The following is a 27,992-nucleotide window of genomic DNA, read 5'->3' as shown; positions in this document are numbered from 1 at the left end:
TTGATCTCAAGTGATCCTCCTGCCTGGAGCCTCCCAAAGTGCTGGGATTACAAGTGAAAGCCACCATGCCTGGCTAGAACGTCATTCTATTTCTTCGTTACTACTGATGTCAACTCTGTTTTGTCAGGCAAAATACCCACTCTGACCAGAAGGCCCCTTCCCAAGAAAGGAAAAGCTGAGATAAAGTCTGGCCAATATGAAAATGAACAGATAAAGAATGAAGTGATGTTAGCAGAGACAACCTCACCCACCAACCAACTCCCACACCTCCATGTGCCAACAGACCTGCAGCTGGTCAAGTTACTTGACATGTCCCAACAAATGTGTAACAAAGCAACAAAGCCACTGACTAAAACTGAGAAACACTATCCCCAACCTAATTGGGCAAAATGACCATCACTGACTAAAGGCTACAAAGCTCACTCCTAATTGCCGAAATGTCACTTATAACCTGAATAGGACAAAAGCTAAGCCAAGCTGTTCTTTACAAATGAAGATCCCTAGTATTCTTTCAACTCCAATGCTGCTACTCCACTTTAGGCTCTTCTATCCAGGAAAATAGCTAAAGTAACTATTCTTTACACTTTTGTGTATTCTCGACATTTTTCATAATAAAATGTTTTAATTTACTCCCTGTAAGTGATGGGTCTAGCAGAACAAAATGATTAGTTTTTATATCCGAAAGAAAGCTTAAATGCTTTAAAAAAAGAAGCAGTAGCACACATGGGATGACTCTAAGGCCATGTGTAAAGATATATGCTGATGGTGCTTTAAGAAGGATGGTCTACAGTTAAAGGTTTGAGTGTCTTAAATCATGGTGTGGGGAAGAGGACTTAAAAGAATGCATTCAGTCAAATTCTGCATCTTTGTTCCAAACATCCTACAATTATGGAACCGAAATGCCTCACTGTCCCAGAGATATCTTTTCTTCATTAATCTGGTTTATAAACTTGGTTGTAAAAAGCAAATTCACCAAAGAATTCATCTAATAATAATAGAAAAAGAAACATTTCTGGACGGAATTTGTGGAGGTATACAATTTAATTTTTCATTTAATTTTTATTTAAAATTAAATTTTCATTTAATTTCCCTCTTTAATCCCATGCAAGGACACAGCAGTAGAAATATTTAAGAAATACTTCTCAATTGCATACAATTCTTATGTCTAAAACAAGTTTCTCACAATCTGGATTTTATAAATCCAGTTATTAGTATCTCAAACTTTAAATAATCAAAAGTCAATGGCTGCAGCCCAAGAATATGGCTTTCCCAAGGTATTAACTCACCCACCCACTCACCCCAAAGGAACTTGTCGGTATGCCTCTGTTGAGTCCCCTTCAAGAGACCCAAACTTAAATTTGAGAATGTGTAGCCCCCCAGTTCCCAACCTTCATTCCATCTTTTTCTCTTTTTTTTTTTTTTTTTTTTTTTGAGGCTGGCAATAATCTGTACTATAATAGCTATATTAGAGAACACCTAATTCTCTTAGAGGAAAAAAAAAAATTGCACGGCAATCTCAACACAAATGAAGCTGAGAGGACTGTCCAAGGATGAAAGCAAGGTACTCCTAGGTTAGCAGTTTTTCAAACCTATAGATGACATTTGGAAAGAAGTATACGCATAAGACTTCAAAAACCCTGAACACCAGAGACCTAATTAGCACATTCATTTTAGGAGCATGGGCTTTCCCTTATTCTTTTCTATAGCCAACCTTAATGGGGTTCAATTAAGGCAACAATGAAAGGTTACAAAAGTCTACAAAAAGGTCCCATTACAGTATTTAAACAGGGTTCGATTTTTTTAAATCGAATAGTTTACACCTTTTTTTGTTGTTGTTTTGGGTTTTTTTGTTTGTTTTCTTTTTTGAGCCTGTCGCCCAGGTTGGAGTGCAATGGAGTGATCTCAGCTCACTGGAACCTCTGCCTCCCAGGTTCAAGCGATTCTCCTGCCTCAGCCACCCGAGTAGCTGGGATTGCAGGCCCCCACCACCATGCCCAGCTAATTTTTGTATTTTTAGTAGAGACAGAGTTTTGCTATGTTGGCCAGGCTGATCTCAAACTCCCGACCTCAAGCAATATGCCCATCTTGGCCTCCCAAAAGTGCTGGGATTACAGACATGAGCCACTACGCTCAACCCCGTATTTTTTTACCTAAGAGAAAATTCCTCCACTGGCTGATTTCTACCCACTTATAAATGTAAACCAATAAGGCCGGGCGCGGTGGCTCAAGCCTGTAATCCCAGCACTTTGGGAGGCCGAGACGGGCGGATCACGAGGTCAGGAGATCGAGACCATCCTGGCTAACATGGTGAAACCCCGTCTCTATTAAGAAATACAAAAAACTAGCCGGGCGAGGTGGCGGGCGTCTGTAGTCCCAGCTACTCGGGAGGCTGAGGCCGGAGAATGGCGTGAACCCGGGAGGCGGAGTTTGCAGTGAGCTGAGATCCGGCCACTGCACTCCAGCCCGGGCGACAGAGCGAGACTCCGTCTCAAAAAAAAAAAAAAAAAGTAAACCAATAAACACATTTTTCACTAATCTATCAACCTGACATACTCCAATACTCTAAGTCTAGGCCAACAGGTCATAAAGAAAATTACCCTAGAAACAGAGAAAGAATAAAATTAAGGGTTAATAATTTTCTTTTAACTTTTCTTATCAGTGTCTCAACAAAATAATTCAGGCCAGGTGCACTGGCTCAGGCCTGTAATCCCAGCACTTTGGGAGACCAAAGCGGGAGAACTGCTTGAAGCCAGGAGTTCAAGATAAGCCTGGGCAACATACTGAGAAACCCCATCCCTACAATTTATTAGAGGCTGAGGAGAGAGGAGCACTTGAGCCCAAGAAGTGGAAGCTGCAGTGAGCCTTGATTGAAACACTGCATGCCAGCCTGGGTGACAGAGTTAGATTTTTTTTAAAAAAGGGAGATTTCAAGCCCTGGCTTTTAATAGAGAAGTATATTAACGCTTTTCAAAGGTAATTCTCTACCCATTTCACTCTTTTAAAAGTTTAGATTGCATGTTTAAAACAATACCCTATAATCTTAAGAAGGGAAGGAAATTTTTCCAGTGGGGGTGGGGACTCAAATCTTTAGCTGACTCATATTTGCAATATCATTCACATTACATTCTTAAATTCTACAAGTTTTGTTTATTAGTTCACTACGAATTACAACTGGGTAGATATGTTTGTGGTTACTAATGTGCCCAATTTACCACTGGCAAAGTCAAATTTAGCTAAACACCCATTCAATAACTACAATAAATGAAGTTTGTTTTTGCTTTAAGGTAGACATTTGTGGCCTGGGTACGGTGGCTCACTCCTGTAATCCCAGCACTTTGGGAGGCCAAGGTGGGTAGATCAACTGAGGTCAGGAATTCAAGACCAGACTGACCAACACGGTGAAACCCCATCTCTACTAAAAATACAAAATTAGCCGGGCGTGGTGGCGCACGCCTATAACCCTAGCTCTCAGGAGGCTGAGGCAGGAGAACCGCTTGAACCCGGGAGGCAGATGTTGCGCCACAGCACTCCAGCCTGGGCGACAGGAGTAAAACTCCATCTCAAAAAAAAAAGGTAGACATTTGTGGCCTGGAACTGTAAGACTTAATCCAACCTCCTATCAAGTTTTTATCCTGGGCATTATAGTCCTAAATTTGTCTTTAAAAGTAGTTACAAGTGAGTTCAGGGTTTCTTTTGAGGGCGATGAAAATGTTCTACAATTGATTGTGGTGATGGTTGTACAACTCTGTGAAAATATCAAAAACCACTGAATTGCACATCATAAATGGGTGAACTCTGTGGTATATTTCAATAAAAGGGTTATTTTTTTTAAGTAGTTACAAGTTGTTCCCTTGCTCAAGGATGTTTCCACTGATAAGCCTCTTCTCCAAACGTTGAAGGTTTAAAGTAGCCAAAGATACCACAAGTAGGGAAAGATTTCGTGACACCAAAGAAATAGGGAAAACCCAGAGAGGGTTAGGTCTAAGTTAATCAAACTCCAAATTAGGGAGAATGATACGCTGGAAAGGGAGTAAATGAGCTCCATATCATTAACACTTCTACCATACAAAGTGTGTAAGTTCCTCCCTCTTCTCTAGGAGTGGAACCAATAGGCTCACTCAATAAAAGATGCTGACTGTGGCCGGGCGCGGTGGCTCACGCCTGTAATCCCAGCACTTTGGGAGGCCAAGGCGGGTGGATCACGAGGTCAGGAGATGGGGACCATCCTGGCTAACACGGTGAAACCCCGTCTCTACTAATACAAAAAATTAGCCGGGCGTAGTGGCGGGTGCCTGTAGTCCCAGCTCCTCGGGAGGCTGAGGCAGGAGAATGGCGTGAACCCGGGAGGCGGAGCTTGCAGTGAGACGAGATAGCGCCACTGCACTCCAGCCTGCGCCACAGAGCAAGACTCCGTCTCAAAAAAAAAAAAAAAAAAAAGATGCTGACTGTATTAAAACATTTAAGGGCAGTTTTACACTTGGCTATAAAGATGAAGGAATCAAACTAGTAACCACAAGGAGTTAAACCTGAAAAAAATTTTGTCTCTTGTGCCCTTGGGTTTGATTTAAACCTTCTCTGGACACAAAGAAGAAATTTGTGGAATCTAGGCCGGGCACGGTGACTCACACCTGTAATCCCAGCACTTTGGGAGACCAAGGCGGGTGGATCACCTGAGGTCAGGAGTTCAAGACCAGCCTGACTAACATGGAGAAACCCTGTCTCTACTAAACATACAAAATTAGCTGGGCGTGGTGGTACATGCCTGTAATCCCAGCTACTCACGAAGGCTGAGGCAAGAGAATCACTTGAACCCGGGAGGGAAAAATTACAGTGAGCCGACATCGCACCATTGCACATCAGGCCTGGGCAACAAGAGCAAAACTCCGTCTCAAAAAAACGAAAAAGAAAAAGAAAAGAAACTTGTGGAATCTATCTATGGCCAAATGTGAGACATGACATCTGAAAGCAAGAAAATAAGTTACTAAAGCCATAACTATATTCCTATCAAAATTTGGGAGACAAAAAAGTATTCACTGAGCAGCCAACTATTTTTCTGCCTAATAGTTACACCCTTAAAATTATTAATCTCCAAATACCACAAAGTGATATGGAAAAACATGATTTGTCCTTAAACAGACATCTAAGTACAGTATCAAGGAGGAAATTAAAATTTGCATTTTAAAGGTGACAAAACCAGAAACCGTATTAATTGTAAATTTAAGGTCTTGGCCCAGAAAACAAACCTGGTTATCCTATGTAGTTGATATAATTTGAAACAAAGGTGTCTGTTAAACTTCAAACTCAGAATTGAAGTATAATCTTCTTGACTTAATTACGTTTTCTCACATTTATCTTAGTATATTTTCAAATTTCTGAGAACCCCTAAGCTGCCATATACAAAATAATATAAGCACTCTAAGGTTTTCAGAAGCCAAGCAGTTTTGGGAGTCTCACTGAGAAAGCAGCTATAAACTGAAGCTATATTAAGTACCACTGGTAAAGATACAAAGGTAAGAACAAAAGGAGACAGAAATGTTTTATACTTCTCCTTACCTTCTAACAAGTAAAATATCAATAGTCCCAGTTCCCCTTCTAATATAACCATTTGTGTTCCAAAAACTCAGTGAACAAAAATCATCCAGAAATACAGACATTACATATATGACCATGGAAAATATTTCACACCTCTTGAAGTGTTTTTTTGTTGCTACATATCAACTATATGAAAAGAAACCACTTGTTCACAGTTAGCTTTCCTAAAAACAAAACAGTTTCTAAAACAAAGACTGTTTACATCTCTTAAGAAGCCTTTGTTCCAACAAGACCCCTCTTCAAGAGCTACAACTTCTGGAAAGATTTCCCTTTTTGTGGTTATATCAACAACAAATACTCTCAAACTCTTTCCATTTGGCATAGGAGTTTGTTAAACAAAGGACGAAGCAAGCCCCCTCCACACAAAGGAGGTCTCCAAAACAGCACTGGTTGTATTTGTAGATTATTGGTGCCTCTTTAACCCCTTTCCTCAGGCTGTACTATGTAGTACTCTCAATACAAAATGGTGGCCATCATGTCTGTCTGACATTCAGAGGGGGGAAAAGGCAATTCGATCACACATTTTGCAAAGATTACCATTAATATTCTAGCCAAGATGAGGAAATGGGTAGCCAAGCCTAACCAGAGCAACACTATCTTTTCAGGAAAAGGGCCCTCTAAAAGGCAAAGAACAAGAAAGCAAGATAAAGGATTTACCCCAGCCCTGGTATACCACAATACCAACATGGAGGACACCTCCCAGGAATCTGACTCCCCACATTTTGGTTACTAACAACTTAGTCAAGTTACCCAATTTCTGAATAAAATCCCATTAATGCAAATGTGCGATATTCATATTCACCCCTTCTAGCATGTGACATAAAGCCACATTACTACAGTGTGAAACATGACCTATTATTCAAGAATTAAAACCTTGGCTCTAACCAGCCCTGTTATAACTTCTGCAGGCCTCTTTGCACTAAGAGAAACGTACTTCCCTTAAGCAGCAAGAATCAACCTTGCCCACTTCGCTGTAAGAAATGGATCTATTTTCAAACATTTCCCTCATATTCGCTGGCTAGTTATTTTCTGAAGCATATAGTTCATCTCCCTTTTCAAACTTGCTTAAGAAAAACTAAAGTAGGTGTCCATGTTTTAATTTGGGGCGGGGAAGAGTTAGGATAAGAAGCCTTATTTTCAGGGATCTCCCTGAAAACAGCTTTCCAAAACATAATGATTACAAACAGAATCCCTACAACTCAAAATCGCATTACAAAGAGCAAGCTTAAGGGAGAAAGGGGTGGGAAGGGGTCTTCCTCCACTTAGGAGTGGGGGTGGGGGAAGAGAGTGGGGAGAAGATTCTTAAACAGTAGGAAAGGCAGTTAAACCCCCTTCCCAACGGTCCCAGCCCGTCCAACCGCCGCTTAGGCCAACTCGGACTCAGACCCTTCCGAAAGGTGGGCAAAAACCAGGGGTGTACGAGCGCACCCAGTTCCGGCCACGGGGGAAGGAGTTGGCCGGCCTCTCCTTAGCGAACGTTGGAGCCGTTGGGGATGGTTTCAGCAACACCCACCCCTCACTCACTGCCCCCAGGCCCGAGGCGCTGTAGACAGGGCTGCAAGGGCTGCGGTGGGTGACTGCCTTTCAGCGCCCAGAGGCCGAGGGCCGGGGGAAACGAGCACGAAATCTTCGGAGGTCTCTTCGTCTGACATTCCCCTACAAACACCGCCTCGCCCCGACCCCATCCCCAACAGCACAGCCCAGGCCTCCCCGGGGAGCCGAGCGGCTGAGCCAGAAGAAGCCGGGTGTGTGAGCCTTCGGGAGCGCGGGCGGGCATGGGGCCCACCACCGCCTGTCCTGCCCCCGCCGCCCCAAAAGTGTCCCCCCAGACACTAACGCCCCCCACAACACATCCGCTCCGGGGCCGGACCTGCGGCTCCTCCCCGCCCCCAGCCAGCGCTGGCCGCCCCCTTCTTGACCCCGGCCCGGGGGACACCTGGAGGCCCGGGGACCAGGCGGTGGAGGGGTGCCCTGGTCTGGAGGGTGGGGCGCCCAGGTGAGGGCCGCTCCGGGCCGACGCCGCCACCACACAAAGGACCAGGGGCTCCCGCCGCCATATTGAAAACTTTCCTCCTCGCACGACAACTCGCAAGTCCCCCACCCCCACCCCACCCCATCACACACCCCCGCACCCCGGGAGCGGAGGCGAGGACCAGCCTGCTGAGCCTCGCCGGGCCCACAGTCCTCCCTCCAGCCCGCGCCTCCGCCGGGCTACGTGAGGAAACTCCCCCGCGACCACCCCCGGCTCCTGCCATCACTCCATCCGGAACCGAACCCGAACCTCTGGACCCGGCCGCCCGAACCCCGCGGCGACCCGGCCCTCCCGTGGCACCGCCGAAGTCCCCGGTTCTCCCACGCTACTCATCTCCCACCCTAGAGAAGCCCCCATCTTCCTCCCCCAGCCTCAACTCCAACCTTCTAGGCAGCCTCAAACTTGACGAGGCCGGTGGGGCTACCGGCTCCCCGCCCCCCGCGCCTCGGGCCTCCCCGGACCCGCGCGTCCCCGCTCCCTCCCCCAGCCACGAGCTGGATCCGGGGTGCTGGCGTGACTCACCGGCGGCGGCCGCACCTTACAGATCCCAGTCTGCTCGGCTATAGGCCGGATCTTGTGGATGAAAGCGAAGGGGTCCGCGAACTCTTCCCAGCTGGGCTCGAAGACTGGGCACTCGGGGGGAGGCAGGAACTCGCCCAGCGGGCCCGGGCCCCCGAGGGGCAGCGCCGGGCGCGGGCCCGGGTGCAGCACGGTGGCCGGCTCCATCACTGCAGGCTGGGCAAAGGCGAGGCGAGGGTGGGCTCCGGGACCGAGGCTGCGAGCTCCACTCGGTCCGAGACCCGTGCAGACGAAGCTCTGGCGACAGCAAGTCCGAATTGTACGGGCAACGGCAGCACCTTGGGCTTTTTCAGCCTCCGACGACGACGTCTCGCCGCAAGCCCACGCCGTGCGCCTCCGCCGCCACGGCGAGGAAAAAGAGTCCCACCCCACCCCCACCCACCCACCCTCCGCGCATAGCTCCCCGCCCCGCCCCCGAATTAGGAGGGGCAGCGCCTTCCGCTGTGGATGGAGTTTATCCTTAGGGTTTCAGTTGAGCCAACTTTTATTGACCATTTACTATGTATCAGTGTTCCTGCCCTGAAGAAGTTAAGTCTGGTAGAAAGGATCAGTCCCATAAGCCAATCATTCAATCATGTCAGTACACAGTGGTAGGTGCAGTAAAACCCAGGAGGGGGTTTTGGAAAGAGTATTGGAAATGGAGAAGGATTTTCCAGTAGAGATAACAGCTTGAACATACAAACAGCATGTTCGTGAGAAGGCAATAGTAGTAATAATAATAATAACGTAACACTTTTGGTCACTTTCGTATCCTAGGCACTGTTCTAACTGCATTGCATGATTAATCACACAACCCTATGAGATAGGTACTCTTATTTCCACTTTACAATAAGGAAAGTGAGGCATAGGTAGATTAAGCAATTTGCCAAAATTCACATGGCTAATAAGTGATGGAGATTATTGGGAGGTGGAGATGTTGCAGGGAAAATAAATAACAATCTATGACAAGGTCAGACTTGAGAGGGGCAAAAGGCTCTTGAAATAATCCAGACAAGAAATGATAGGGCTTAATTTAAGGCTTAATCATTACTGATGATTATGAGGAAGGGATGCAAAGGTAGGAAATAAAATTAGGACACAGTGACAGATTGGGGGGGACGATGAGGTATTAAGATTCAGATGTCTGGCGTATCTGCCTAAGTAGATGCTAGCCGGTTGGCATTGGTGGGACGTTCACCCCAATTATATACACAAGGCGAGTTATTCAAGGGAAGAAGATGCTGTGCTTATTTCTGGACATTTTGAATTTGAGGTGTCTCTGGTACAAACAGGTAGAGATACCCAACGGGGTATCCTTCAACGGACTGGAGGGCATAAATCAGAAGGGGCGAGATCAGAATTGGAGATATAAATCTGGGAGTTATGTGCATATGGGTGATAGCCGCTATTTAATGCTACTGTGGGTAAGGCACTGTTCTAAACGCTCTGCATGTGTTAGCTCACTGAGTCTTCGCAACCACCATATTGAGTAGGTACGATATTATCTTCATTTTGCAGAGCAGGCAACGGAGGCAAAGCGAGGTTAACGAACTTTAAGAGATATGAACACTTTTGAGGCGCCTTTTTTTTTTTCCTTTTGGCGGGGGACGGGGGACGGGGGGGGGTGGGTGGTGTCCAGCAGCCTCAGAAAAAGGGAGAAAGTTCAAAAAGTAGAACGTCAACATTGAAATGACCTCTTTCATCCAAAAAGGTGCCAAACGTATGCAAGGACTGCTTGTCAAGATTTTAGTTCTGCTTTCAGATTCACCTAGTGGAAGGAAATCTCTTATGCTTAAAAAGTCTTCAATTAAAAGGGGGGATGGGCGTGGGGGGAGAGGACAACCGCTTTCCCTTCTACAAATTATTCCCAGAGGTACCTGACCCCGGAAAGAGTTCACAGTGGTCCTGGGAGAACGTAGTCCTTTTCTTAGATCTCTAGGGCTTTGGGACCTGGAGCCTCTTCCTGCTCCCTACTGCAATGGAGACTCAAGCCCAGGGGACAGCTAGCACACTATTAGAATTATCAGTGCAAGATAGATATGCGATGTGGCAAGTTATGATAGAATCTAGGTAGTGGGTATAGAGGAATTTGATGCAAATTTCTTTTAACTTTACTGAATATTTGATAATACTAAAGAAGTTGGGTAGAAGAATTCTTATCGTCGATGGCTCTTTGGTGCGCATTCTGTGCCTCTGTGGGTCTTGATGAATATTATGTCTTGTTACGCGCCCTCTCGGGAGAGCGTTGACTATTTTCACTCTTAACGTTTGCATCCTACAAGCCAGGTAGGCATAACTTTGAGACAAATTCTAGACTTACATGAGTTATGACTATTAACTGAGATCGACAGCAAGAACAAGCCTAAGAAAATCTTTCCCAATTCTCAGCTGCGTCCTACTATTCCCTCTCGCTCCCAACTCTCAAGGTCTCCCAGTCCCGCTTCCTCCATTTCCGGTAGTGACCCTAAGTGATGAGATTCTATTGCTCCCAGATCGGGCCGCAGCTGTTTGGCTCCCAACGGACCCGGTGTGACGTTAAGGGAGGGGGCGGTTGCCGGCGTCTTGAGGGGAACCTAGGGACCGAGAGGACTCTCCAGGAAGGCAGCCGCTCCCCCGCCCGCAGCAGACGCTCCCCTTGCCCTTTATGATGTTTACATGGGCGGAGGGATCCCTCCCAGCTGACAGCCACACCGCGCCGGCCCTTCTTTTTTTAAAGAGCCTAGCCACGGGCGCTGATTGGCCGGCGGCCGGGCGCGTCAGCCTCCGGGGGCGGGGCCCGGGCCGCATTGTCTCGTCTGGGGCCGGCTGGACACCCCAGAGGCCGGACCTGGGCAACCCCAGCCTGGAGGTGCCGGGGCCGGAGCTCCCAGAGGGCTGGGTGCGATGTCTGGGCGGGGTCAGGTTCGGGTTCCCAGGCCATAGCGGAGCTGCAGCCCAGGCGACCTGAGCGGAACCCAGCCCCGCTCCGAGTGCCACGTCTCCAGGAACCCCCTCCTTACTCTTGGACAACACTCCGCCCCCGCCCGGGCCTCCGTCCCCCAAACCGCCCTCATTTGTGCAGCGCCAGATCCTTTGGACACATCCATAGGTGTCTCCATCCTCATCCGGTCCATCCAGCTCCCAGACCTCACGTCTCCAACCGGCTGCACCCCACTCTCCAGCCTGCGCCCCAGATCTGCAGCCTTCACCCCTAGATCCACCCGCCTGGTGATGAGGCGCTCGCCGCGTTCCTTCCGGTAGCTGCGTTGTGAAGACCACGCTGCCGGGTTGCAAACTTGGGGGGACTTCCACCCTCCCCTCCCCTTGGGCGCCGTGCAACTACCCTGGGACCGGGTTCGGGGATGAGGGGGGCAGGCCGAGCTCCCCAGCGGCCGGCGCAGCACGTAGCACACGTGTAGGGCCCGCTCCCCACCCCCTCGGTGCCTCTGACAACTTTCCAGAGCTCCCGGTGTCGTCCGTGAGCCTCCCTTCCGCACTGGCCTCCGGTCTCTGCTTCGCGCGTGCTTCTTTTTTTTTTTTTTTTGAGACGGAGTCTCGCTCTGCCACCCAGGCTGGAGTGCAGTGGCCGGATCTCAGCTCACTGCAAGCTCCGCCTCCCGGGTTCACGCCATTCTCCTGCCTCAGCCTCCCGAGTAGCTGGGACTACAGGAGTCCGCCACCTCGCCCGGCTAGTTTTTTGTATTTTTTAGTAGAGACGGGGTTTCACCGTGCCAGCCAGGATGGTCTCGATCTCCTGACCTCGTGATCCGCCCGTCTCGGCCTCCCAAAGTGCTGGGATTACAGGCTTGAGCCACCGCGCCCGGCCTTCGCGCGTGCTTCTACCACCACTCTTCTAGCACCACCCTTCCCCTCCCAGCCTGGTGGATCCTCTTGTCTCCCCCAATCTCCAGTGCACCGGCTTTCCCTCGTCCTCTGCGCAGTCCATCTCAGCTTATTTCTCCAATGCCATTCTCTCCTCACCACCTCTAGGTGCCCTGGAATGTTTGCTGTCAGATGTCCCCTGTGAAACCCACAAACCCTTGCGATTTGGCCTTCTTGTTTTATTTTGTGTATTCCCACAACGTCTTATTACTACCCCCATTACAACACTTATAACTCAGTATTTGTCTTTTTTCCGCAGTGTCCCTGCACTCTCCCCATACATGTTCCTCTCCTGCCAGATTGTAAGCCTCTAGAGGGAAGGAGTAATGTCTCTCTCTTTGGCACCAGGCACGTGGCAGACGCTCCACAAATATTTGTTGAAAGGGAGGGTAAATGGCCTTGAGTTTCTGTGGCTCCGATTGGCTGTGGATGGAGCTTTGGGCTGGACAAAGAGAAAAATCTGGTTGACCTCATGAAGCAGGAAGGAGGCTCAGAACGGTGTTGATGGAGCCTCCACGATGGGTGGGCACCACGGGTGAGATAAACCCATCCTCCCCCATTCCCTGCCCTACTTGACTCCCAGGAACCAGCAACCCCTCCTATGCTATCGTCTTCTGCTGAGCTGGTCCCTTATGGGGGACTTCGGTGCTCCCTGTTCTGCCCTAGCCCCAGCTGTCGGTGCTGCCCTTGGGGAATGGCTCACACCTTGACCAGGCGCTCATTTCTGGGTTTCTGTCCTTGGGAAGCTGGGTCTGGGTCCTAAGAGCCACCTTGGTAACTAATAAATGCCTCTTCCTCCTCCCATCTGCTCTTCCTCTCCTGTCCTGGAATCCCTTTCTGATGACCCAGCCCAACTGAGATCCAGGGTAACTGCGCTCTCAGTCTTGGGCTTTGGTTTACCTGGGTGTGGGGCTCAAAGGGCTAGACCCTTGTCGGGGTCAGTCGCTGACAAGTGGAACATTCCCACGGTGCTGCCAGCCCTGCCCACAGGGATTGGGAAGGGCAGAGTTAGCCACACCAGGGCTTCAGGGCTTGTTTCTTCCCATTCCGGTTGGGCAACTTTAGAAGCCCTGGACTCCCAAGGAGCAATCCTGTGAGCTGCTTAGAGAAGCTATAAGGATTAGAGGGAAACTCATGTTCCCTGTTCATCCCTCAGTGGCACCACCAGCACCCCTAATTTGGGTCTCTGGGCTGAGGGGCCCCTGGCAGCATGCTCAATGGCCGTGGATAGCTGGAATGTTTGGAATTGCCTGCATCTTGGATGAAAGTCTTACAATAGAATGAAAACTGCTGCAACACTGTGTCAGCACTTTACAGACCACCACTGTAAATTCCCAATTGTAACTGGGAATTTGGAATTCCATGTTCAACCAAATCATGCTGAGTGCCCAGCACAGCATCTGACACACTAAATGTTACAGGTGATTTCCCTTTTTCCTCTTTCCTGGCAGGAAGCAGGGACATGAGAACCACTAGAAACACCGTAGTAACATGAATAAGACGACCATTAGCCAGGTGGAAATCATAGTCTACTGAGCACATCAGCCCTGTGAAATGAGTGGTATTAGTGTTACCATTTTTCAGATGGAGAAATTGAGACTCAGAAAGGTTAATTAGCCAAAAGTCAGACAGTAATAGCAGAGCTAGGAAAAGAATGTTATCCTAGTACCTATCTTTGATCTTCCCAAAACACCAAACTGACTTTTCTAAAGCTGAGGAAAAAGGACACAGAAGCCTCATCTCAGATCTCACCACCAGCTGCCCCTTAATCTGCCAACATTGATCCACTCTCCCCTCTAGACTACAGTGGCTTCAAACTTTGACTAATCTCCAGTATTTTTGTTTACATAGCAACAGCAACAAAAGTTTCACAAAACAATATTACCTTTATATAGTGATGGACTTACATATGCTGGTTGAAACTCATTAAGTTGATTTTGTGACTTACAATGGACCTGGGCAACATAGGAAGATCCCCAACCCCATTTCTATAAAAAAGAAAAAAAAGGCTGGGCGCGGTAGCTCATGCCTATAATCCCAACATTTTGGGAGACCAAGGCAGGCAGATCATGAGGTCAGGAGATGGAGACTATCCCGGCCAACATGGTGAAACCCCGTCTCTAATAAAAATACAAAAATTAGCCTGGCATGGTGGCATGTGCCTGTAGTCCCAGCTACCCAGGAGGCTGAGGCAGGAGAATTGCTTGAACTCAAGAGGCAGAGCTGCAGTGAGCAGAGATCGTGCCACTGCGCTCCAGCCTGGGCGACAAAACAAGACTCTGTCTCCAAAAAAAAAAAAAAAAAAAAATAGGTGTGGTGGTACACACCTGTGGTTCTAGCTATTTGGGAGGCTGAGGTGGGAGGATCACTTAAGCCCAGGAGTTTGAGGCTGCAATGAGCTATGATTGTGTCACTGCACTCCAGCCTGGGTGACAAAGCAAGACCCCGTCTCTAAAAAATAACAATAATCGGCCGGGCGCGGTGGCTCACACCTGTAATCCCAGCACTTTGGGAGGCCGAGGCGGGCAGATCACGAGGTCAGGAGATCGAGACCATCCTGGCTCACACTGTGAAACCCCGTCTCTACTAAAAATACAAAAAACTAGCCGGGCATGGTGGTAGGCGCCTGTAGTCCCAGCTATCTCAGGAGGCTGAGGCAGGAGAATGGTGTGAACCCGGGAGGCGGAGCTTGCAGTGAGCCGAGATTGCGCCACTGCACTCTAGCCTGGGCAACAGAGCAAGACTCTGTCTCAAAAAAAAAAAAAAAAAAAAAAAAAAATTTTTTTTAAATCTTAATTTCAGCCACTCCCTCTATATTCCCCATGAACAATGGAAATCTCTCAGAATATCATCTGAGATATCATATACAAAATCAATAATTATATCTTTTCTCTTCCATTTGTTTTTCACCATTTAATTTTTTCACTGGTCTGCTTTTTTTTTTTTTTTTTTTTTGAGACAGAGTCTCCCTCTGTCACCCAGGCTGGAGTGCAGTGGCGCGATCTCACTGCAACCTCTACTTCCCGGGTTCAAGAGATCCTCCTGGATCAGCCTCCCGAGTAGCTGGGATTACAGGCACAGGCCACCACACTCGGCTAATTTTTGTATTTTTGGTAGAGATGGGGTTTCACCATGTTGGCCAGTCTAGTCTTGAACTCCTGACCTCAGGTGATCTGCCTGACTCAGCCTCCCAAAGTGCTGGGATTACAGGTGTGTAATCTGCCACCCTGCCCAGCCACCTTTTCCTTCTATCTCTACCCACAGCCCTTCAACCCCAGGGATCACTTTGTGCCTTATCTTTATAGCACCCTGTGCTAAACAGGTGCCACATATAAGACCAAGAGCTAGCATAGAGTCTTCGAGCCTCTCAAGACCTGAGTGAGAGCAGGAGTTAAAAACTCAAATGCCTGTGTAGAAGCCAGACAGGTACATGGGGGAGGTGAGCAAAGTGGAGTCTGTGGAGAGGTGAGAATGCACGTCCAGCTACTGGGGGCCATCACTACTCAGACCAGGGTTGCACCAAGTTTCTATTTTTCAAGAGAAGCCAGTTATTTAGGCTTTTAGGTAAGCTCTCCCAGTTTGTTTGTTTGTTTGTTTGTTTGTTGTTTGAGACAGGGTCTCCCTCTGTCGCCCCGACTGGAGTGCAGTGGCATGATCTCATCTCACTATATAAACTCCACCTCCCAGGCTCAAACAATTCTCCTGCCTTGGTCTTCCAAGCAGATGGGATTACAGATATGTGCTACCAGGCCCAGCTAATTTTTGCATTTTTAGTAGAGACAGGGTTTTGCCATGTTGACCAGGCTGGTCTCAAACTCCTGGCCTCAAGTGATCTGACCACCTCGGCCTCCCAAAGTGCTGGGATTACAGGCGTGAGCCACGCCTGTTCAGCTCTCCCAATTCCTTTTTTTTTTCCCCTGGCTGGAGTACAGTGACACGATCCCGGCTCACTGCAACCTCTGCCTCCCGGGTTCAAGCTATTCTCCTGCCTTAGCCTCCCAAGTAACTGGGACTACAGGCACGCACCACCGTGCCCAGCTGATTTTTTATATTTTTATTAGAGACAGCATTTCACCATATTAGCCAGACTGGTCTCAAACTTCTGACCTCATGATCCACCCACCTAGGCCTCCCAAAGTGCTGGGATTACAGGCGTGAGCCATCGTGCCCACCCTCCAATTCTTAAATGTTCAATCTTTCATCAGATTTTTAAGAAACAGTGTGTGGTGGGCCGGGCGTGGTGGCTTACGCCTGTAATCCCAGCACTTTGGGAGGCCAAGGCGGGCGGATCACGAGGTCAGGAGATCGAGACCATCCCATCCCGGCTCACACAGTGAAACCCCATCTCTACTAAAAATACAAAAAACTAGCCAGGCATGATGGCGGGCACCTGTAGTCCCAGCTACTCAGGAGGCTGAGGCAGGAGAATGGCGTGAACCTGGGAGGTGGAGCTTGCAGTGAGCCAAGATCACGCCACTGCACTCCAGCGTGGGCGACAGAGTGAGACTCTGTCTCAAAAAAAAAGAAACAGTGTGTGGGCCAATCACACATGCCTGTAGCCATGCCCCTTCTCCACCTGCCAGAAGAGACTAGTGGGATGATGAGTTTCTTGCCCTTCAGAAAAAACAATGGTTGCCAAGGGAGCATTAGCTACGGTACCCAGAGATAAATGCTGGAATGGAGGTGAGCTCCTGGCCCATCCCTACCCTATGGGTCTAGTTCATGTTCTTAGGCTTAAAGAACTCTGGCTTCCAGCAAAGTGCAGAGCCCACTCCTGGAACACATACCGGCTACGGGCACACTGTCATGGATGGCCACCCCTAACTGCAATGTGGATGAGGAACCTGGGTGGGGTGTCAGAGCTTTTTAATATTTATTTCTCCTTCTCTATTTTTTGCCTCCTCTAAATCCTTTAGAAAAGTGGGAATCGGATGGCAAGATACAGGAAGGTTCTCAGAGTGTTGTGCATCTGTGTGAAAATCTAAAAGGAAAAAAATTGGGATGAGGGTTTAGGAGTAAGGGAAGGTGGACCTCTCAGGTATGATGGGAAAGCGAGCAGTGCTGGTCTCCGTGGTTGAAGATGGTAGTCATTCCCTACAGAAAAGAGCTAACATTTATTGAGTGCTTGCTATATGCCAAGTATGTTTATATGGATACTCTCTTTTTTTTTATTTTTAAGAATAATAACTATTTATATAGGATGATCTCTTTTGATCCTCATAAGAACTCTTGAAAGTAGTCATCATTTACTTTATTTTTATTTATTTTTTGTTAGCCCAGCCCTGTCCTGGGTAGCCATCATTTTTATCTCCATTTTATAGATGAGGAACTGGGCTTCAGAGAGGCTGAGTCATTTGGCTAAGGTCACATGGACAACAAGTCTCGCAGAACTAGATTCCAGCTCTGCCTGTCTGAGTCCTGAATTGGAGCGCTTAACCATCACCCATATACTGCCCTTCTCTCAAGTTCTGGCCAGTCCCCCAACACCGCTGTGCCCCTAGCACCTAGTGTAGTGTTTGTCGAAGAAAGGTGACCATTCACCATTATCATGTAGTCCCTATAATTGGCGAGTTAATAAATACTTGTTTAGTATGTTCTCTGGATCAGGTTTTATGCGAAGTGCTATGGATACAGCACTGAATCAAACAAAGCCCCTTAAGGGCTTATATTCTAATCTAGTGGATGGAGACAGACAATAAACACACACACAAAGAAGTAAGTTGGCTTCTGGTAGAAATAAATGCTGAGAGGTCGAGTGTGGTGGCACACGCCTGTAATTCCAGCACTTTGGGAGGCCAAAGTGGGTGGATCACTTGAGGTCAGGAGTTCCAGACCAGCCCGGCCAACATGGCAAAACCCTGTCTCTACTAAAAATACAAAAATTAGCCAGGTGTGGTGGCACATGCCTGTAATCCCAGCTACTCAGAAGGCTGGGGCAGGAGAATCTCTTGAATCCAGGAGGCAGAGGCTGCAGTGAGCCAAGATCGTGCCATTGCACTCCAGCCTGGGCAACAGAGTGAGGTTCTGTCTCAAAAACAAAACAAAACAAAACAAACAAAACAAAACAATGAAATAAATGATGAGGAAAACAGAATACATGATAAAAGTACTGGGAGGATGGAATGGGAGGAGTGGCAAGGGCTGTTAGCCACAATGATCTAAGGCAGCAAAGAGAACATCAGAACTCAGATCCGAATGTTAGGAAGAAAGCAGCTATTGGAAAATCTATAGTGGAGAGTTCTAAGAAGAGGAACATTGAATGTCATGAAGATATTGTAAAATTAAAAAAAAAAAAATAGAAACAAATTTTAAAGAGGAACAGCATGTGCAAAGACCCTGAGTCAAGAAACAGCTTGGTGTGTCCAAGGGACATACCAAGAAAAACAAAAGAAAAAGAAAGTCCCTGAGGCTAGAGAGTGGGGAGGGAGATGAGGTCAAAGCAGCAGGCAAAATGCTAGATCAGAGGTGGGCGTGGTGGGTCACGCCTGTAATCTCAGCACTTTGGGAGGCTGAGACAGGTGGATCACTTGAGGTCAAGGGTTCAAGACCAGACTGGCTAAAATGGCGAAACCCTGTTTCTACTAAAAATACAAAAATCAGCCGGGTGTGGTGGCAGGCGCCTGTAATCCCAGCTACTCAGGAGGCTGAGACAGAAGAATCGCTTGAATCCGGGAGGTTGGAGGTTGCAGTGAGCTGAGATTGCACCACCGCACTCCAGCCTGGGCGACAGAGCGAGACTCTGTCTCAACAAACAAACAAACAAATAACAAAAAAAGCAAACACTAGATCAGGTGAAAGCCTGCAGACCATGGGTAGGAGTTTGGGTTTCAACTTATTTGCAGTGGGAAGGCACTGGGGAATTGTAGGCAGGGAGTGGGTATCATTTGATTTACAATTGGAAAAGTCTGTTTGACTGCCACGTGGAGAACAGATTGCAGAAGAATCAGAGTAGAGGTGAGAGATCAATTAGAAGGTGGTTGCAGTAGTCCAGGAGATGATTTTGAAAAGTGGTCATGTTCTGGGTAAATTTTGGAGGAAAAGGTAGCAGGATTAAATAGACTGTGGAGTATTAAGGAGAAAGAAGGCTGGGTGTGGTGGCTCACACCTATAATTCCAGCACTTTGGGGGCCAAGGCAGGAGGATCACTTGAGGCCAGGAGTTCAAGACAAGCCTGGCCAACACAGCGAGACCCTGTCTCTATATAAAAATCAAGAGTAAAAGAAAAAAAAAGGAGAGAGGCACCAGGTATAACTCCTTGATTTTTTTTTTTTCTCTAACTGGGTGAATGGTGATGCTATATACTAGGGTAGAAAAAACTTGGGGAGGAAATTATTTGGGAGGTAGGAGGAATCTGTAGTTTTATTTTGGTTCTGTTAAAGTTGAGATACCTTATCATCCAATTGGAGATATTGAATAGTTAGGTAATCTAGAGCTCAGGATAGGGATCAAGATAAGAATCAGGGCTAGAGATAAGATTTGGGAGTTACCTGATACATACATACACACATTCATGTATGTGCGTGTGTGCGTGTGTGTGTGTATATTACTTAGAGCCATGGGACTGGGATAAAATCACCCAGGGAAAGTGTATAGGAAGAGAAGAGAGCCCTATGACACTCCTACATATATAGGTTGGGAAGAGAACGAGCCAAGTAAGGAAACTGAGAGGGAGCAATCACCGTGGCAAGAGAGATGCCAGAGCAGAAAGTCTCTTTTTTTTTTTTTTTTTTTTTGAGACAGAGTCTTGCTCTGTCACCCAGGCTGGAGTGCAAGTGGTGTAATCTTGGCTCACTGCAACCTCCGCTTCCCAGGTTTAAGCGATTCTCCTACCTCAGCTTCCCAAGTAGGTGGGACTACAGGCGTGCACCACTGCACCCAGCTAAGTTTTGTATTTTTTTAGAGATGGGGTTTCACCATGTTAGACAGGCTCGTCTCAAACTCCTGACCTTGTGATCAGCCCGCCTCGGCCTCCCAAAGTGCTGGGATTACCGGCGTGAGCCACCACACCCGGCTGTGCCCCCAGGAAGTCTTTAAAGGAGGTGGTAGCGGTCAACCGAGTCAAAGTTGCAGAAAGGTTAAGTAAGATGAGGAGGGAGAATGTGAAATGAAGTGGGGCTAATTAACGAAGACAACACTTTAAAGGGGCTTTGCTGTGTGCGGTTGTAGAGAAATGGCACAGAACTGGAAGAGAACGCGAATTCAGGGAGGTATTTTGCTTTTTGCCTTCTTCCCATGGGGAGATAATAAACTTCCTTTTCCTAGTGATGAGAATCGTCCAGTAGAAAGGGAGAAGTGGATCATGCAGAAGAGGAAGAGGATAACTGCAGGAGTGGAGAACTTGGGAAGGCGAGAGGGAGTAGGAGTCTGAGCCTAAGAGTCAGTGGAACCAACAAGAGGGAAGGAGAGAATGTAGGAGAGATGTAAGGAAATAGGGTACACGGTGGGGGTGGGGAGGTGAGTGCTCAGTATCTAAAAAGATACTGATGCTGGTCTTTAGGGTGAATGCGAAGTCATAGCTCCCAGTGATGAAGCACACACAGGTCACATGTAAGTCCTGCACGTGTGTTCCTCTGACAATGGGGAGTAGGTGGCTAGGATGCAACAGTAACATCACAGAGGGAGCTTAGCTCAAGGGTAGAAAACTGGGGAGACCTTTGTTTGCTGTGCCTGGTCTCACCGTCTGTTCATTACTCCTAGAGTGACTGGTCCTTATCACCCCAGCTCCTTTTTTTTTTTCTCTCTCTGTCTCCTGCCTTTTCCAGAAGTCTGTCAAACTCAGAGGGCTGAATGAGAGCAGTCTTCCCTCTGTGGCTGGGAAACTACACACGAGGTACCAAAGGGGAACAGAGCTTATGCCTGTAGTGGTGAAACCCTTTAACTGCAATTAGAGCCTTACTCCCTGCCTAAAGTCTTTTTTTTTTTTTTTTTTTTTTTTGAGAGAGAGAGAGAGACAGAGAGGGTCTCACTGTCCCCTAGGCTGGATGGAGTGTGCAGTGGCACGATCTCAGCTCACTGCAGCCTCGACATACTGGGTTAAGGCGATCCTCCCACCTCAGCCTCCCGAGTAGCTGGGACTTTAGGCACATACCACTACACCTGGCTAATTTAACTTTTTGTAGAGATAGGGGTCTCACTATGTTGCCGAGGCTGGTCTCGAACTCCTGGCCTCAAGTGATCCTCCTGCTTTGGCCTCCCGAAATGCTGGGATTATAGGCCTGAGTGCCCACACATTTTCACTGGGTGATTTTTATCCCAATCCCACCTCACCTGGCCCTAAAACCCCACCTCCTTTCTTTTTTTTCCCCTGAGGTGGAGTCTTGCTCTGTTGCCCAGGCTGGAGTGCAGTGGCGTGATCTCGGCTCACTGCAACATCCACCTCCCAGGTTCAAGTGATTCTCCTGCCTCAGCCTCTTGAATAGCTGCGATTTTACAGGCACGTGCCACCATGCCTGGCTAATTCTTGTATTTTTAGTAGAGAAGGGGTTTCGCCATGTTGGCCAGGCTGGTCTCAAACTCCTAACCTCAGGTGATCCACCCGCCTCGGCCTCCCAGAGTGCTGGGATTACAGGCGTAAGCCACCGTGCCCAGCCCCTAGAGCCTTTTTATTCAGTGTATGTGCATATATATATATATATGACTAAAAGTCTTTCCTTAAGGAAGTCAAGTAAGAAATGTTTAATCTGTAAAGCCTTACTACTATAAGATTTTTTTTTCCTCATCCCTGTGATTACCTGGAAATATAAGTATTATTGTTATCATTATTTTTTTTTTCCTTAAACAGAGGTGGAGCTCTCCCTGTGTTGCCCAGGCTGGTCTCGGAACTCCTGGGCTCAAGCGATCCTCCTGCCTCTGCCTCCCAAAGAGTTGGGATTCCAGACATGAGCCACTGTGGCCAGCCTACTTTTATAACTCATCAAAAAGTGAAGTGGCTAAGGGAGAGAAGCATGTTAACCTCTACCAAAATACTAAATTGGAAGGCATCCCTGGAATGAGGGAGATTAGAGAATAGTATGGCCTCAGGAGCACAGAAATCACTGACTACAGCTTTTCTTTTGTGTACTGATCACACAGGGAAAGAATCAAGAAGGGGTGAGAAGGCATATTAAAGCCTTTCCTCTGATCATCTTGAAGCAATCAGAGAAACACATCTCGCCAGAGAAAAAACACTCACAGAGGAAGAGGGCAGCATACAAGCGCTTCTGAGGCTGAGCCAGCCTGAATTCCAATAACCCAACATGCAGGAAAGGATTTTTTTTTACTCTAAGTTAACAGAATCACAATCTAATCAAGGTCTGTGAATAAGATTAAAGATTGGAATAAACTAAGGATACTCTTTAGAGGAAAAAAAAAAAAACTGACAAAGACACCAATTTGGCATAACACTTGGCAACACTTCAGGTTTAATTGTTTTAATAGTTCGATTTTTGTTTTAAAAAGTGTGGGAGGCAGGGTGTGGTGGCTCACGCTGGTAATCCCAGCACTTTCAGAGGCTGATACAGGAAGATCACGTGGCCCCAGGAGTTCAAGATGACCCTGGGCAACACAGGGAGAGTCTATCTCTACAAAAAAAAAATACTTTTTTTTTTAATTAGCTGGGTGTGGTGGTGTGCATCTGTCATCCCTGCTACTTGGGAGGCTGAGGTGGGAAGATCGTTTGAGCCTGAGAGGTCAAGGCTGCAGTGAGCCATGATCACACCACTGCACTCCAATCTGAGCAACAGAGCAAGGCCTTGTCTCAAAAAATAAAATAAAAAAGCAGGGGTAAGGAGGGTACAATGACCATCTGTTTACTCAGATAAATTGACTGTATCACTAAAGCCTCAGCCAACCTTCATCATTTTGAGTAGGGGAGACTTTGGGGAAGTTGAATCTCCAAGCATATGAAGTGAACGCAACAAATATTATCACGAGACAAGTGACCTTCCTTCTTCAGGCAGGGAATAAGGCTCTATTGTATCAGGTTCCTAGATCAGATAAAAGGGTGTGCTTGGATGGCGGGCACACACCTATAATGCCAGCACTTTGGGAGGCTGAGGCGCGCGGATCACTTGAGGTCAGGAGTTCGAGACTAGCGTGGCCAACATGGTAAAACCCCGTCTACTACTACAAAAATTAGCCAGGCACAGTGGCATGTGCCTGTAATCCCAACTACTTGGGAGGCTGAGGCAGGAGAATCGCTTCAACCCAGGAGGCAGAGGTCATAGTGAGCTTAGATCTTGGAAATAAGTTAACGAGGAGGAAAGGTAGAATATGGGGGCAGACACAGGGTGGTTAATACAAGTGGGGAAGCCTTCAAGAGGGCAGAAGGGAAGTTCTAGGCATGGACTGGAGGGAGAGAGTCCTCCAGCTGTACACGTTGACTTCTTGCTATAGGAACCGTATCCTGACACAGACGTGATGCGGTGTTCCATTAGGAAATGCTTCATACAGTCAGTGGGCATCGTATTCCTGTGGCTCTTCATCACTTTGAAAATCCCCAAGGAAACTGAAGATGACCAAAATGTGATGACTATCAAAGGCCAAGTAGCAAGGCTTGAGCCTTATCAGTTTGGGAACTGGGAATATCGGGTGGAAATGGTGTGGACAGGCAGATTCTTGAAAACCCCTGGGCTTTCTTCCTTCCTGTACCTTTTCACCTGAGAGCAGGAAGCTCCAAAGGGAATGGGGGTATGGACCTGGGCCTATTAGTCCATGAAGAAGCTGTATTTATTTTCCTTATTCGTTAAGGTAAAGAAGAGAGTAAATACTGCTTGAGCCCTGGATATTTTAGCCAATGGACACGTATCCTGAGAATGTGCTGGGCTCACTTTAGGGAGAATGGTTCACTCCACCTCTTTCCCTAGAAAAGCTGATGGGGAGCCACTGGGGTGTAAACTTTGTTCTTTTTATGAAAGGATATATATGTTTACCCTTGTCAATGCCCCAGGAGGCCAGTTATAACAGCAGGAAGGACCCAAGACCACTCGAAGACTGGCAGAACCTCACCTTCAAATATATGGAAAAAATCCAGAAGAGAAGAAAGAGTGAGTACCAACAAGAAGGAGGAATTCAGTATCCCAGGGGAAGTAGGGACAGCCAGCCAGAAATCAGGCAGATAGGAAGGAAAGTAGAAGAGGGAAGGAGAAAGACAGACTGTGCCCAGGAATATTAGAATCTGGCAGACAATGACCAGGTGTGGTGGCTCATGCCTGTAATCCCAGCACTTTGGGAGGCCTAGGTGGGTGGATCACAAAGTCAGGGGTTCGAGATCAGCCTGGCCAAGATGGTGAAATCCCATCTCTACTAAAAATACAAAAATTAGTTGGGCACAGTGGGGGATACTTGTAATCCCAGCTACTCAGGAAGCTGAGGCAGGAGAATCACTTGAACCTGGGAGGTAGTGGTAGCAAGGAGCGAACATTGCTCTGGGCGACAAAGGGAGACTCCATCTCAAAAAATAAAAAAAAAGAATCTGGCAGTTAATTCTCTCCTCCTTCCCCCAAGGTAAATATTTTTATATCAGCAGTATGAGGAGGAAGGAGGAAAAAGATAAAGTTGGCTACTACTTTTCTTTTTGCCCTACTTGGCCAGTTACTAAAGTTAATTGCTATAAGAAGGTGGAATTGGCCCGGCGCGGTGGCTCACGCCTGTAATCTCAGCACTTTGGGAGGCCGAGGCGGGCGGATCACGTGGTCAGGAGATCGAGACCATCCTGGCTAACACAGTGAAACCCCGTCTCTACTAAAAATACAAAAAATTAGCCGGGCGTGGTGGCGGGCGCCTGTAGTCCCAGCTACTCCGGAGGCTGAGGCAGGAGAATGGCGGGAACCCGGGAGGCGGAGCTTGCAGTGAGCCGAAGTTTGCAGTGAGCGGAGATGGCGCCACTGCACTCCAGCCTGGGCGACACAGCGAGACTCCGTCTTGGGAAAAAAAAAAAAAAAGGAGGTGGAATCACTAGATTAGAGAACATTTGGATTAGAGGGGGTCTTAGAGTCGCATAGTCCAACTGCCCCAGTTTATGGATCAGGAACTAGACTCAGGGCTGAAGGGACTTGCTCAAGATCACACAATCAGTAGCAGAACTGGGACAAAAACTCCGGGCTCCTGACTTCCAGGGGAAGTCCTTTTCCTAATATGTCTTCTTCAAAGGACAGCTTTGGGAAGATGACAATAATTGACAACAATATAATAACATAATTGACAACAATGATAACTAAAATAATAGCTAATATTTATTGAGCCCCTAAACCATATGCCACAAAGTTCCAGGCTCAAAGAAGACTGAGCAGAACCCACAGAGACTCAGCATCACCTAGCTTAGTACTTCTCAAACTTTACTGTGCATACAAGTTACCTGGTGATGCTGTGAAAATGCCGCTTCTGATTAAATCTGAGGTGGGGATCAAGATTCTGTATTTGAAATGAGCTTACAGATGAGCCTGATGTTGCTGGACTAAGGACCACACTTTGAGCAGCAAGGATGTAAACATCCCCTCTGCCAAAGGGAAAAACAGGTGGGAAATAAGAGGGAGGAAGGAAGAGTGAAGGTCCCCCATAGGATCCCAACCCCTAACCCTTCTGACAATGGTCACTATTACTGTGCACTAACAGTCATCCCTATTTTTGCCTCTCCTCAGCATGGCTGACAGTGGGGATATCGTCAGTGCAGCAAGGGGACAGAAGCAGCCTCTTGTACACATTGGTCTCCCTGTTCCGTGTTTCCTCTAAGGCTGAGCAGAAACACCTCACGGTGCTGGTCCACCTGGCAGATTCTGACCTCACCTGGCTCAGAGAAACTGTTGCCCATATTTCAAGCCTCTTCAGCCCACAGATCTTGAAAGGGCAGTTGCTAATGATCCATGCTCCATCCGATGCCTACCCCACTGTTGACAGCGTCAGAGATGAAGCCTTTCGTGGCGAATTCTACTCCAAGCAGAACGTAGATCACGCCTTCCTCATGAGCTTTGCCACAAAGCTCTCTGATTACTTCCTGTTAATAGAGGACAATGCCTTTTTTGCCCCCAACTTTGTCACCCACATTCATTCAAGGGTGACCACCATGAAGTCCAACTCATGGGTGCTACTGGAGTTCTCCAATATGGGCTTCCTTGGCAAACTCTTTCACAGCAGGGACCTCCCACTCCTGGCCCATTTCCTCCTCCTCTTCTACAAGGAGAAACCCCTTGACAGCCTGATTTCTCATTTCCGTATGCTCCTGGTCCAGGAAAGCCCAATCCTCTGCAAACCTTTCCTATTTTACCGCAGGGTCTCCTACACCACCTTTGATCACAAGCAGAAGGCCACAGCACTTCAGAAAAAGAATGCTGATGGTCCCAACAACCCACCTGGAGCTGTCTTCACTGATATGCAGGTTTCCGACGTGCATTTCCCCTGGGAGGCCTACACTCTGGATGAGTCATTCTTTTGGACACACAACCTTAGTATAGGAAACCACCTGACAGTGATTCTGAACCATCCAGCAAACCTGAGCAGGGTGCAAGTGATAACGGGCTCCATTGTGGATGGGAGGTATGCCCTGGAGAAGGGGCAGGTGGAGCTGGGCTACGAACCCGAGGGGGTGCCTCAGCACTGCACCAGCTTCGCCTTGCTGGGACATCTTTCAGAGGGGCAGATGGATCAGGAGATATATCTGAAAGGTATGGGGTACCACGTGAGCTGTGTGAGGCTGGTGGTGACAGCTGGTCAGGCTGGGGGGCTCATGATCAGGCATATCTACCTCTGGGAGAAAAATCACAAATAGCAGCAAGTGGATCAATGCTGAAGATAAATCAGTAGGGGGATGAAAAATTAAAATCTTAAAGCCATTTCATTCTAGTCTATATGAGTAACACAGGGGAGACACAAGGGAATGAAGGGCAGACAGAGAAGACTATCAGTCTTTTGGTGCTGCCAAGATGTCAGGAGACTTGTTGCTTCCTTTCTACCCAAACAACTCTCATAGGATATCTTTTGCTGAGGCACATATAGCTTATCTGCATTTAGGGAGAGTTTTGGTCACTCCCAAATTCTTTAGATACCTGGGATGCTGAGATCAGCCCAAATCAAGGTGTCTGTGTGTACATGTGTGGGCGTGTATGCACTTCTATGTTCAAACACAGGCAGAGGTGGGGATGAGGTATATGGTCATGGGAGGGCAGGCAGGAAAATCATGGCTGAATCCCTAGAATTGACATTATAAAAAGCCATAAAAGGGACTCTCATTAGAAGTCAAAATCTCTGAAGTGCAGGAAAGTAGCAGATAGACAAATAGCAATAAAATGAATCCCTTAACTCTATCCTTGAAGCTGTTTCACAGTGCCAATCTAGTTCCCTCCTTTCCTCACCAATAAACTTGGGCACAAATAGGTTGCAACTAGGCTGGGTATAGTGGCTCATGCCAGTAATTCCAGCCTCCCTTAGAGGCTGAGGTGGGAGGATCTCTTGAGGCCAACAGTTCAAGACCAACCTAGGCAACACGGCAAGACCCCGTCTCTACAAAAAATTAAAAAGTTAGCCAGGTTGTGGTGGCATGTGCCTGTGGTCCTAGCTACTCAGGAGGCTGAGGCAGGAGGGTCACTTGAGCCCAGGAGGTTGAGGCTGCAGTGAGCCATGATCATACCATTATACTCTAGCCTGGGCAACACAGTAAGACTCTGTCTCAAAAAAAAAAAAAAAAAAAAAAGTTTGTAACGAAAGCTTCACTCTCTCATCAGCAATTCACTCCTTAACTCTGGTTTCCATGTCCACACTGGCCTCTGCATCCACAATGCTACTGAAACTCTTCCCTATTTGTCATGACGAGAATAGTCAAAACCCAGTGACTTTTTCAGATCTCATTCTCCCTAACTTTCTGCAGCAATACACAGTTCTAATTATGTCTTCCTTCTCAAAATTGTCCTCTTCCTTGACTTCTGGGATTCATCAGATATTTATTGAGTACCTACTACATGCCAGGCACAAAAAAATGCTC

At 47.6% G+C, this 27,992-nt stretch overlaps 2 protein-coding genes across 4 annotated transcripts in view; one reads left to right on the top strand and one right to left on the bottom strand.

Annotated features, from left to right (window-relative positions):
- The window catches only part of KDM5B (lysine demethylase 5B), an 87,606-nt gene extending 78,096 nt beyond the window's left edge, over positions 1-9,510 (bottom strand). For 2 of the 3 annotated variants that reach the window (XM_025382855.1, XM_025382841.1), the window contains exon 1: positions 8,147-8,674. In XM_025382855.1, coding sequence (XP_025238640.1) covers positions 8,147-8,350 — 204 coding nt within the window. In that variant the 5' untranslated portion in view covers positions 8,351-8,674. Of the gene's footprint in view, positions 1-8,146 lie in introns of all 3 variants that reach the window. The other variant, XM_025382848.1, reaches the window with a different exon arrangement.
- Positions 9,511-20,738: 11,228 nt separating this feature from the next.
- Positions 20,739-27,682, top strand: LOC112611567 (alpha-1,3-mannosyl-glycoprotein 4-beta-N-acetylglucosaminyltransferase-like protein MGAT4E). The gene is made up of 3 exons (XM_025365516.1): positions 20,739-20,873; positions 23,417-24,066; positions 25,660-27,682. The coding sequence occupies exons 2-3, from the start codon at positions 23,895-23,897 to the stop codon at positions 26,781-26,783; spliced, it is 1,296 nt and encodes a 431-aa protein (XP_025221301.1). The 5' UTR covers positions 20,739-20,873; positions 23,417-23,894; the 3' UTR covers positions 26,784-27,682.
- The last annotated feature ends 310 nt before the right edge of the window (positions 27,683-27,992 follow it).

Source organism: Theropithecus gelada, chromosome 1 (genome assembly GCF_003255815.1).
Source record: "Theropithecus gelada isolate Dixy chromosome 1, Tgel_1.0, whole genome shotgun sequence".
Taxonomy (NCBI): Eukaryota; Metazoa; Chordata; class Mammalia; order Primates; family Cercopithecidae; genus Theropithecus; species Theropithecus gelada.
The sequence above is the reverse complement of the archived record's forward strand: the minus strand, read 5'-3'. Positions and strand labels throughout refer to the sequence as shown.

Excerpts from the sequence above, each read along its gene's own strand:
- LOC112611567 (XM_025365516.1), top strand. The coding sequence starts at position 23,895 with ATGGGGAGCCACTGGGGTGTAAACTTTGTTCTTTTTATGAAAGGATAT. Across the intron at positions 24,067-25,659 it reads AATCCAGAAGAGAAGAAAGA|CATGGCTGACAGTGGGGATA; the intron begins GTGAGTACCAAC and ends GCCTCTCCTCAG.